The sequence below is a fragment of the Stegodyphus dumicola genome, chromosome 2 (genome assembly GCF_044657685.1).
Source record: "Stegodyphus dumicola isolate Sdum_Otavi_A_Nest chromosome 2, ASM4465768v1".
Taxonomy (NCBI): Eukaryota; Metazoa; Arthropoda; class Arachnida; order Araneae; family Eresidae; genus Stegodyphus; species Stegodyphus dumicola.
Window position 1 is genome coordinate 257,995,236 of NC_140769.1, and position 12,924 is coordinate 258,008,159.

General features: G+C 31.7%; 1 protein-coding gene across 7 annotated transcripts in view; it reads right to left on the bottom strand.

Moving 5' to 3' along the window:
* Positions 1 to 12,924, bottom strand: part of LOC118193788 (poly(A) polymerase alpha-like) — a 91,528-nt gene that overhangs the window by 69,084 nt on the left and 9,520 nt on the right. The window contains exons 1-2 of one of the 7 annotated variants that reach the window (XM_085812079.1): positions 6,092 to 6,231; positions 1,502 to 1,702 (exon numbers count right to left, since the gene is read on the bottom strand). The exons of 3 other annotated variants lie outside the window; for them this stretch is intronic. In XM_085812079.1, coding sequence (XP_085668205.1) covers positions 1,502 to 1,587 — 86 coding nt within the window. In that variant the 5' untranslated portion in view covers positions 1,588 to 1,702; positions 6,092 to 6,231. Of the gene's footprint in view, positions 1 to 1,501; positions 1,835 to 6,091; positions 6,239 to 9,122; positions 9,249 to 12,924 lie in introns of those variants that run through there. 3 more of the 7 variants (XM_085812080.1, XM_085812081.1, XM_085812078.1) reach the window with 3 other exon arrangements.

Consider the following 12,924-nt stretch of genomic DNA (forward strand, 5'->3'; position numbering starts at 1 on the left):
AGAAATATTGCTTTTACCATATTATTTAATTTGGTCTCAAAATTTAGCAGCGAGCTCTTGAATTTAAGTGAGAACAATTTAAGTCATATATAATTTAAATTTTACATTAATAAATTTATTTATTAATGTAAGTCCTAAATAAGAAGGCTCCGGCACTTCTTTTATGTAACTGAACAGTTATTTCAGCAAAAATTTGATCTCGAAAATCTTATTTTTTAGCAATAAAATTATATTAAAAATCGCATATTCAATTTTAATCATCTAATGAGTTTAATTTTAAATTATTTTTAATACATAATAATAAATTAATTATGAATTAATTAAATAAAAATTAATCGATATTAATTAATTAAATAATTATTAATTTGACACTCATTAACTATATAATTTAAAAATTACTAATGATTTTTAATAGTAATTTTATTTATTTATTTAACTCTTGTTCCTCATTCCTGACGGTATTCTGCTAGGGCTCCGGCACTTCTACTTTTAGAAATTAAGCCATGCTTATATAGGAAGAGAAGACTATATTGGTTTCTCACATACTACTGGGGAAAAAAAAAGCACACTGACCCTGAGCGAGTTCAATATACACAGGTGAGAGGAGTAGAAAGGAAAGTTCCGGAATGGTTTCCAATGGAAATAATTAGATCGTGGAATGGCTTTCAGTGGGTACTAGGGAAAAAAGGGATATACTCGCTGATTTATTCCCGAACCGTGGAAGGAATGCTTATTTAAAATTTGCTTAAAGTCATAACGTTTTGGCGAAATTACATAATTTTGTTTATGAGCGTCATGGCTGACCGTCGTTGGCTGTGACGTCAACAAACATTAGCTTCGGCTAGAGCTACTCGTCAGCGATTTTGAAGCTAAGCCAACGTAGTTTCTTGCATTGCTTGGAAATAAGTGAAAATATTTAGTTTTGAATTGTGGTTAAAAATTGGGTATAAAATTCATTTTAATTAGTTTAACACTATTTGATTTTAATTAAACGGTAAACTCCTAACTAAACAGTACGGCCATGCGGCTGCAAACGAAAGATGACATCCATGGCAAACTGAAAAATCAAGGTTAACCCAAAAAATCAATCTATATTTTAAACTTTCGAGTAAGTTCGTTTAGTTACGTAAAATAGATTAGCATTAAAAGAATCTAAATAACAGAACAAAAAAATAACATAGCAAATGAAAAAATAAGTTATAAATGGGTATTAAAGAAGAATGTTTATAAGCGAATTTTAACAATAACTTTAAGAGCTTTTTGAAATTTCCCTTTTTCCCTCCTGCGGTCACTTTTCTACCCTAAAGAAACTAATTTTTTTTCTTTCAATATCAGAGCCGGAATAATTCACAAACCGCTGCCTGTTAGTGAGTGGGTGTTATTAAAAGAATTTTTTTAAAATCAATTAATGGAACATATTTAAACGCAACCGCTGCAAAGATTATTTTTTAATGTAATACAAAGAAGCATACATCATAATATGAAATAATAATTAACTTACCAGGATAAACTTCCTTTTTCTATATTAACACTCTCACGTCCGAGCATGAAGATGGTCGCACTAGTACGAAAGTCTTGACAATACATATTCTTTGTTCAAAGAATGTTTTGACCATTTCCATTACGGTCTGCTCTCATTGGATGAAACGTCTGCTTGGGGGTCATATGTGGAATGACGAGTTTTCGCCTTGTAGTAGCAGGGCTAAAGAAAGAGAAGGGCTGGGTAATCCCTTTGAGAAGAACGATGCCGACACGAACCCCTCTTGGGAAGCATACCGGATAATATGTGACGTCACTGGGTTCGTCCCGTCGTCACTTCACTGGATCTGATTATGAGGATGATATGAGAAATAGGGTGCTAGGATTACCGACAAAAAATATACTAACTGCTTGTATTCCTGACTTGGTTATTTATCAAAATACACCAAGGCAGCAAAGGCAACAAAAAAGACAAAATTTACAAAGTGCATTTGAAAGAATTCAGAATTTATTTAAGTCCTAAAAAGGCATGTCTGGAACTTCAAAACGATAACAATTATAGCTATGAGGAGCTCACTGAAAATAATATTACTCAGCAATGCTGTAAGAGGTTTGCAGATATATGCGACGACAAACGCTGAGAGTTTACGGAAGTTAGCGGGTCTCATGCGACCGATGGCAACACTAAGAGGTTACTGTAATTTGCACCAAAATTGAAAAATGATGCCAAATGTAATTTTTGGAAGTAAGCAATACTGGTTTTCGCCATTTTGCTTGCACGTACTACTGTGGTAGCGAGGTACGTTGTATTAGCGCTGATATTTTGTGGGGTTTTCATCCGCAGAGAACCCGTTGGCGCTTCGGGAAAGAACCCGTTGGCGCCGTTGCATTTTTACTCGACAAGCTCGCGGTTCATCGACTATGAGCCGAGCCGTAAACGTGATTTTTAGTGCATGTAAATTCAAGTTAGCAGACAAAACAATATATTAAGCATAAAGTAGTAAATATTCACAGATAGAAGCATGTAGATGTAAAACTAACCGGTTAAACGTGATATACGAAAATAAATTTGTATTAAATTCAAGTTAACACAGAAAACAATATATAAGCATTTATAACGGAAATAAAAAATATAAATTAGTATTAATGTACTGAAATTACTCGCTTAAACGTGATAAATGAAAACAATTTGTCTTAAATTCCAGTTGGTGAAAATGTGCTTTAGGCCCTGCTTGGCGATTTTCAGCAGCGCCGATTTTTTGAAAATTGCCAGTAAAATATCAGAATACGTTGCATAAACAAAGTTGCGAAGGCGGAGCTATGTGACGTTCATAAATGTGTGGGACTAAGATTGTGACGTCACAATGTATTCTCTACAGATGTAGAAATAAGTATACTAAATTTTTTGTATTTCAAACTACTATAATACGGTAAGTGAATTGTAACAATTATTAAACCTGTAAACAACGTCGCAGTCTCTCATACAGGGTGAATATTTTTAAGCTTTAGTATTTATACAAATAAAAACAGATTTTTTTAAATTTTAATTTCATATTGCGAAACATTTTAACTTATCATCTTTACAAAATTACCTTATTGCTACGTAACGACATCATCTCTTACATACTAGTAAGTAAACAATCTTCATTACTTTCTAAAAATTTTTAAGCTTTACATTAATAAAATAGAAAAATATTTATGATTGAATATCAACATCATACACAGCTTTCATTTCCCTGTTTCTTAAGTTCCTAAACCACGTTTTATACCCTCGTATTAGAATTCTACACATTAATACATTTAAAAAATCTAATTTCTCACAGTGAAAGAAAATAAGAAAAATAAGCAATTTAAGAAAAAAAAAAAAAAAAAAAATTTCACTTACCCTTTTCAGGAAAATAAAAAGTCTTTTTGAGGTTTTTTTTTTTTTTTTTTAATTTTTTATTTATGTCGGGGGAAAACCTCCCTAAACCCCGTCTTTAAGAAAATCTACTCAGTTTTATCGGCCGTTTCCAGCGAATAAATCTTTATGATTGCCGCTAAAAAGGCACGGTAATGTTCATCACTTAGTGAGTGATTGTGCCATTTTCGCCACATGTATTCCGCTAAATATGAATCAAATTCGCCATCTACGTGGTTTGTATTTCGACGTAAATGACGTTTGATTCCAGACCAGGTACCTTCTATGGAATTAGTGTTCGCACCCGACTCGGGATCACGGAAGTACAGACTGTGGTTGACAGTCAAATGGCTATAACCTAAATTTTTTAGTCCACCATATGCCTTCCAGCAGTCTGAAACCACAGTTGATCCCGGCAACACCCATTCAACTATCACTCTCTCCAAACTCTCCTTTGATCTATTCTCAACCTCTCTAAAAAAACATCTGTTCGTTCCTCTCTCTATACCACCAATTACCCAATGACCGTCCACAGGCTTTCCTCTTCCATACTTCATTTTCCCGAATTTGCTCTCACCCACTCCAACTATTACTCCTTCAGCACCAATTGGAACACTATCATTTATCACAGTCGTCATACACACTTCTCTGCAAAACATAAACCAATCAACAACAGCATGTTCATGCACTTTCACTTCTTGAATCACAGATTCATTTCCCATTTTCAAAAACCAACACCTTGTAATTCTCAAAATATCACATATACTGAAATGGCTATGACTAAACCATGAACCTTTCCTTATACTCCTACAAACATCATGCGCATTCACTTTTCCTTGCTTTCTACATCGCCATTCAAATCCATCTATACTTCCCTTTCTCTCACAAAAACGCATATTTTCACCACATTTCGAACAAACAAAAAAAGTAGCAATCAAACCAACTTTCATACACCATTCAATGATGGCACGTTTCCCTTGCACTTCCAATAAAGTAATAAATTTACATGTACAATCACTCACCTCTCTCAGCATCACAGATAAATCCATAGCGACTGTTATTTAACGAAATATATGCAGAAAAATGTTTAAAACACACAGATAAAACCACTCGATTGATAACTACCAAATAACATTCAAACGGCAACTGAATTAACTACCCAAATTACGAAGTAAAAATTCCAAGAGAAATCGTCTGCTTGGAAATTCTTTTTAACTGCAAGTATATATTTTTGAAAACATAAATTATCGTCTGCTACTTGACAATTTGTCTTCGGACATTTGTGCTCTATGCGACGAAATTTATTCGTATCTAGTTATTAAAAAATGCTGTGAAAGCCATGGCTTTTCGATATCTAAAGCTACGATAAGTAATATTGTCAACGATAGGAAATTAAAAAAAGACAACAAATATAATGAAATTAAAAAAACAAAATAAAATCTGAAATTTTAAGTTTAAAACACAAAATACCATTAGTTTCGCTTAAACACTACGTGTAATTCACAACAAATGCGAGAGGTTTAAACCTCGTAGAAATTTACAACATTTTCATTCAAACATGGAAGTTTAGTTCTCGCAAAATGCATGATTCATGCGAAGGATTCGTGTGTTAAAATTTATTTGCGTGCATACATATTTTCTTAAAGAGATGTCAGTCACTATGCATACCAGAAACAGTGTATAGAAAAGCCTGCTATACAATTTGAAGTCAATTAAATAAGATTAAAAAATTCAGATAATTACACAAACTTGGCATTGCGCACTGCCTTGGCTTTGTCCATGTGCAAGTCGATCTATTTTTACTTAGAAAACATTAGAGAATTGCACAAACTCGGCATTGCGCAATACATTGGCTTTTCCCATATACACATCGATCTATTTTCACTTAAAAAAACATCCCAGAATTGCACAAACTCGGCATCGCGCACAACGTCGGCATTGCGCACCACATTGGCTTTGGCCATGCGCACATCGATCTATTTTCACTTAAAAAAACATCCCAGAATTGCACAAACTCGCACATCGCGCACCACATTGGCTTTGCCCATGTGCACATCGATCTATTTTCACTTAAAAAAACATCCCAGAATTGCACAAACTCGGCATCGCGCACCACATTGGCTTTGCCCATGTGCACATCGATCTATTTTCACTTCAAAAAAACATCCCAGAATTGCACATACTCGGCATCGCGCACAACGTCGGCATTGCGCACTGCATTGGCTTTGCCCATGTACATATCGATCTATTTTCATTAAAAAAAACATCAGAGAATAGCACAACGTCAGCTTTTCCAATCTTCTAGGATTGAGCCAAAAAGAAATACAAAATATTAAAAATAAGCAACTTTAAAACGAACCATACAAGAAAAATTTTTTCACTTACCCTTTTCAAGAAAAATGTAAAGTCTTTTAGAGGGGTTTTATATATGAATTTATCTCAGCGGGAAACCCTTTTGGATCCCTCCTCATCTTTAAATAAATTTACTAATGTTTTATAGGCCGTTTCCGTAATATATGCAGAAAAAAAGGCTAAAACCCACAGGGGGGAAAACACTCGATTAAAAAAAAACCATGCATAAGAATATTCAAACCGCAACAGAATTAACAAGTAAAAATAAAAATAAATAAATAAATAAATTTTAAAAAATGAAAGCTTTTAGATTTTACATTACGCCCAAAGGGGCGTTTTTTTTAACGTTTTGTGTGTTACCTTTCTTTATCAAATATAATGTTCTTTACACTTAAACCATAAAATTCAGTTCAACAGCAATATCGCAACATAATTTTAAAATGAGCATATCTTTAGAATTTCCGATACACAGTTTTGCACTCTGCGCATAAAAATGTTTTTTTTCTTGCACTGTGTTGCCGTTGCTCGCTTTGAAATCTTTGAGTTTGCTAATCAAAAATTCGTTCAAGTTTTACAAAATATCAATCAGATAATAAAAAAAATTTCAAGTTTGGGCTTCCAGATACCCATATTAGCTTGGAAACGTATGTTATTCAAAATTTGATGGGTCTAGGTACCGTTGTTTTATCACAATGCGAGAAACATTTATGCAGATTTTTCAATATTTAATTTTCTTTGAATATAACTCAGGGCGATAGCATTTAGTGGCAACAGAATAACAACACAGCTTCAAAACATCGGGTTAGCCATGTTGGCGCGTTTATTGCCCATTGAAAAACAATCGCCAAGCAGTGGACTAAACAGCATTTTAACCTTCCAGTTAATACAAAAAACAATATATTCCTTACACCAGCAGTGGTTTGCTAATTTTGATGACCATGGTTATGCATCAAACTATTCTGTCATCTTAGATAATCAATCATATTTTTTATTTCAATTTAATCATCTATTTATGTCACACCTGCCATCCTCTGAAAGGTTATTGTTAGAAAAGCATTAACAATATATTATCTTGTTAAAATTTTACGCCATAAAAATTGATTTATTCTCATAATTTTAGATGACAATAACCAATAATAAAAATAAAAGCATTACTTAAAATGCACACGTATATTTTTGAGACCTACGAAAACAAATTATTTTAGGGGTTTCCCAGTTTAATGTCATAAATTATAGTTAATCCGATGCTAGTCTTTCATTAATTTTTGCTTGTTTTCACCTTTTTCAAAACTTAATTATTTTGTTTTTTATATGTTGAAGAATCTTCCATTTTTGCAGTCAAGTTCTGGCAAAGATTTTCAGTCAGTAGATGGATAATTAATCAAAATAGATACAATATTAATTTCCTGTCACACTAAAAGATGTTTAAAAATTGCTATAGCCTATTCAACTTGAGGACCAATTTAATGAAAAATCTGTTACTAAAACAGGTGAAACAATTTCTGATAGAACACCTGTGTTCAAGGGCACTTCCAAATTCCACTCTATGCAGTGACCTTGGTCCTGTTTGCTCACCACAAGAAATCTATGTTCCCCTCTAGTAGTAACAAAGGACTTCCAATGGGAACTGAACTGTGTAACTTCCCACAACTGGTGAGAAGAATCAGAGCCAACAATAAGGACTATTATAGTTACTGTTGGCCTTGGGTGAGGCCTATTCTCTAGAGGAATTCTTAGAACAATATGATGGATACAACAGTGGGGGAGAGGGAATGTAAGCAAGGTTGTTTGAAAGAAAGGTGTGTAAATGTAAATCTGTTCACAATTTAGAAGTTATCAGCAGGGTTTCTGGAGGCCTCTCCCTGCTTTATATGTCACTTAAATTTTCTGAAATTAAGAATTTTCCAGTTAGTTGATAGTCCAGCTTTTACTGTATTTTAACATTTAAATGTCATGGATATATAATACTGCTGTATTTAATAATTATTTAAGTAAATTATATTCATAAGTGTGTCACTGGCTGCTATCCACATAGGTATTTGTTGCAGGGGCAATTATCACAATGGGATTTGTCCAGTGGGCTTTTATCCGGGAACCTATTTTAACTTGTTCTGGGATTTTCAAATATATTTTAGGAAATGACTGAAAAGAATTAAGCACGATTTCCTGCTTTTTATATGAAAACCAGATTTCTATTTTTCGGTAACTTATTGGGAATTTCTTCTTGTATGACTGGTTTCATAAAGGCTGATTACATACAAAATATACAGATGATTAATGAAGCTTTTAATTTGGTTTCATAAAGGCTGATTACATACAAAATATACAGATGATTGATGAATTAGATATTAATGAAGTTCTTAATGTAACAGGATATTTAATCTTGATTGTGCTGTTATTAAGGATCTAAATTTTGTGTAACATTAAAAGTGAAATTATAAATTTAAGTTTTATTGTCTTTGTGTAACATTTTTTTTATGCTTTAAAACACTTTTTTTGTTGAAATTTTTTTTTTTTTTAGTTGCATGGTAGTTGAATGATCTTTTATATGGATGGATGCCATGCCAGTATAAGAAGAGATTTATTAAGTCCCAATGGCAATTGTTTTTGTGATTGACTGTGCAATATATTTGTAAAGCTTTCAGAAAATAATTGCTTTTAGGACATATAAAAATATGTTCCCCATATAGAATTTAAAGAACATCTGATAAAGTTACATTTGAATTCTTGTTAATTTTTATAAAAAAGCAGATTGTATATTTCACAGAAGATGGATGATATGTTTCACTTGTTTTTATTCCAGATTTCTGTTATTTTCAAATATTGCAACTAAATATTCCTCAGATTTAAGAAATGTGGCCAGCAAATCTCTAACGATTTTGAGACGTGGAATTTACAGAATAGTAACGAGCTTTAAGTGAACTATCAGCATCTAGTTGATCATTTATAAATGAAATCTAATTAATTTGTTAACTTTATGGCTCAGTCTTAATTATAAACACTAGTCATTTTTTAGTATTCATTCCTCCCATCAAATATAAAAAAAAAAAATAATGATACATGAAGTCATCCTGTGGTCATATACGGCTTCGGATTCACAAATCAATGACTTAATCATATATTTTTTTAAATCTTTAGAATTCTCAATATAGTGTTAACTATGTTAGTCCATTTCTTTGTATAGTTGCTAAATTGTATCCTTAAAAATAACACATAACAGTAACATTTGGTGGCAGCATTCTTTTATTGGAAAAGTGAAATAAATATGAAATTATGGACTAAGGCTAATACATTTAATTGCTTCATAATGAATTTATTCTCATAGCATTTAGCACAATTCCAAAATACATTTAATGCTTATAAATATAATATGTTGTTCTCAATCACGTACCTATTTTAAATCCAAATTTCAGAAGTTTCTCTTGTCTTTTTACAAAAGCCTGTTCCAAGTGTTAAAAGTATCACTTCCAGTGTATTAATATTAAGAAAAATCTAGTTGTTCCCATTGATCCCAAAACTGGAAAGTAAGAAGATGCAGATTTGATATAGTATGGAGAAAAACTGTAAAATTAAAAAAGATATGAATGGGTGCATTAAATACAAAGTAATGCTTTTTGCTTATTTTTTTTATACTAAGTTCCACTACAGCTTGCAAAAGAATTTTCTTCTATTAAAAGAAAAAAAGATAAGACCGGATTTTTACCATATTTAGGCATGAAACTCTTGAAGCAGTTCTAATTGAAAAGTTAAATATACAGGGAAAAGAAACTTTATTAAAAAAATTCCATAATTCAGAGCTTAAACTTACTAAACATGCTACCTATAAATATTTATATTCATTATTTGTAAAGAAATTATAAGTAATTTTATGATCATTATATGTACTATTCTTCTGTATCTAAAATTAAATTTTTTTTTAATTTTATTTTCCTGTAGAAATCAGAATTCAGAAACCTAAATATATATGATTTATGGATTCTAATTTTCTCTATGATTATTTGTGATTTAAAATATTTGCATTAATAATGTTTTAGTAAATTTTGATATTTCTGCTTTAATAAAAGGAAAATTTCTAATAAAATTCTAATAAAAAAAGATTTTTACATATTCAATTTTATATATAAAGAGATTTTAAGCTAATCTAATTAAATGGATTACAATTAATGATTTAATTAAAAATTAATAAATAGGTAATAAAAATATGCTTTATATGCACATTTTCAAATTTGTAAAAATGTCATTCACACATTGACTGCTAACAAGTTAACGTTAAAAAAGAACGTTAAAAAATGCTCATATAGGCGTAATATAAAATCTGAAAGCTTTCAGACTTTTTAAAATTTTCTTTAAAATTTATTTCTTAAAGCTTAACATCAGATGTTGTATTATTATTAGATTATTGATATTATAAAGTATTCCTCCCGCCTTCTTAATGAGAATTCGTGGTGTCTGCACACTCAGCGCCTAATAGACAGGTCCATGGTTCGATCCCTGGTGAAGGCGTTGCTAATTTTTCATCTCTCTGGCTTTTCCGATTAATCTAATGTCTCTACAGTGGTGCCCGAATTAAAAGGGTGCTGGATGATGATTCTCCTCACCCAGGATTTGGCGATCGGGTCCCCTAAAAACCTCAGTCGCCCTTTAAAAGGGAGAGTATATAAGGTATTTCTCCCGGCTTCTTGGTGTAGTGGTCTGCACGCTCAGCACATAATTGAGAGGTCCATGGTTCGATTATCGGCAAAGGCATTGCATATTTTTCATCTTTGCGGCATCGAAATATACATAATGTCTCTACAGTATTATTATTTATATCATTTTATAGACAGTTTCAGTTTATTCTTTTTAATTTTTACTTTTCATATATCCACTATACAGAAAATTTGCTTCTGATAAACTGAGATTTTGTACCTTTCATGGCATTTAAATCTATCAAACCTGTGCAACTATGTGTAGATACTTATCGTCTGATAAATGTAAATATTATCACACAGAATTAGAAAATTTTCAAAATTCCTGCTAACTTGCGGTTGAGAAGGGAAGTATTTAAGTCATATATAATTTAAATTTTACATTAATAAATTTATTTCGTATTATACAGTTATATTCAAAACATCAGAGATGTTAAATAATAAAAATTGTTTCTACTTATTTATTAATTAATCCTTAAATTACAAAAGAAATATCTTAAAATTATTATGACATGACTTTTAACAAAATTAAGCAAACATTATTCTGAAACATACAAAATTTAAAGTAGCAGAAAAGCAAAACAAAAAATCATACTGCGTGTCACATTAAGATACAGGACAAATAGTTTGATACTTAACACCGTAAATCTTTAATAGAAATCTCCAGGTGTTTAAAACAAAACCGTTTAGGAAGAAAGATCGGAAGATATGGGAACCTATTCAAATAAAGGCATGGTAAGGGGCACCCTCACTGGAGAAGACACTGGACGGAAATTTATGATGTAGGCGGGCCCCGTTGCTTGGTACAACAGCTGCATTGAAATGCGGAATGATCCCTTCACTATTATTTCTGAAGCACTTTTAATTGGCTGAACAGTAGTAGAGTAAACTACTTTCGCTGACAACCTCTTCTGTTCATTTTACTTGCACTTACTTCAGCACATTTCTCTCGAGATATATAACGTATGTGAAGCGGATTTTTAGAAATTCTTGTTATTGAAAATTATAAAATAATGTCCAAACGTAAAATAAATGGTTATTTTAAATGTAGTCGAAAGGCCAGAGTAGGTAATATTATTAATGCGAATTTAGATATTGCAAATGATGATTATGATATGAAGATGACTAGTGATGCAGAAGGTGATAAAGATTATAGTTCTTCCACGTTTCCAAAATCAGAACTAAGTCTAGGAGAAAGCAGTTTTGCTGAAATGTTGCCAAGCTGCTGGTCAATTCAACAAGGTATAGAATTTTCGCAAAAAAAGACTTTTTAATTTTCTAGGATAAAAAATTAGGATGTCGATGGTGTCAATTAGTGTCACACTTGGGTTCTATGAGATCCCAAGGTTTGAACTCTCCAGTCGATAACATTATTATTAGACCAAATGGCGATTCGAAATTTAAACAGCAGAAATCACTAAGGAAAAAAAAATGTGAACATAAAGCATCTAAGACCCATAAATTAACATAAAAAGTAAAAAATAACAAAGAAATAGATGAAATCGGCACAGTTGTCTCAGCTATGAGAAAAGATGAACAGATAATCACAGAACGTATTTTTAGAACAGCGTATCATTTGGCAAAACAAAACAAACCTTTCTATGAATTTCATAAGGAAATTGATGTACAGATATTGAATGGATTAAATATGAGAAGGATTTTGCATTCAAACGTGTCAGCTATGAATATAGTTATTCATATTTCCGAAAAATGCAAAAGTCCTTAGCTTAGAAAATTGTAGAAGAGGATCAGAAATTTTCTTTAATTTTAGATGAATCTACAACGCTTAGCAAGGGTGCCTGTCTCATCATATACATATGCACGCAACTTTTTAGTATGGAAAATCCAGTTAACATATTTTTAAGTTTAAAGTGTTTAGATAACTCTACAGCAAATGGTATTTTGAACTGTTTGTTAAGTGAATTAAATCGATATAAAATAGACGACAATATTCTTTGAAAAAATTTGGTGGCTGTTACTTGCAATGGAGCATCCGTAATGCTGGGGGAAAAATCTGGTCTATGCAAGTTATTACTCGACAAATTTCCAGATATTATTATATGGCATTGTTTCAACCATAGACTCGAACTTAGTGTTGGAGATGCTGCTAATATTGTTAGCGGAATAAGCTATTTAAAAATATTTTTGGATAAGTTAAGGAATATTTATCATAATTCACCAAAAAATAAAAGAGAACCAAATGAATATGTTGCGCATACAGAGCAAATGCTCCTTAAAATTGGCCGCATTCTAGATACTCGCTGGGTAGCTTCGAGTTTTCGCTTTGTGAAAGCAGTGTGGCATGATTATTTAGCATATGAACATTTTTCTAGTTCTTCAAAAGACGTAAAATGATATTCAAAAGAAAGATCTAAATTTTCAGGCTTAGCAAAAATTTTAGAAACAGATACATTTGTTTTAAATCTTGGACTTATGTATGATGTTCTTCAAGAATTAACGGAGTTGCAAAATCCGATAATTCATGCATTATCTTTGGAGTTGCAA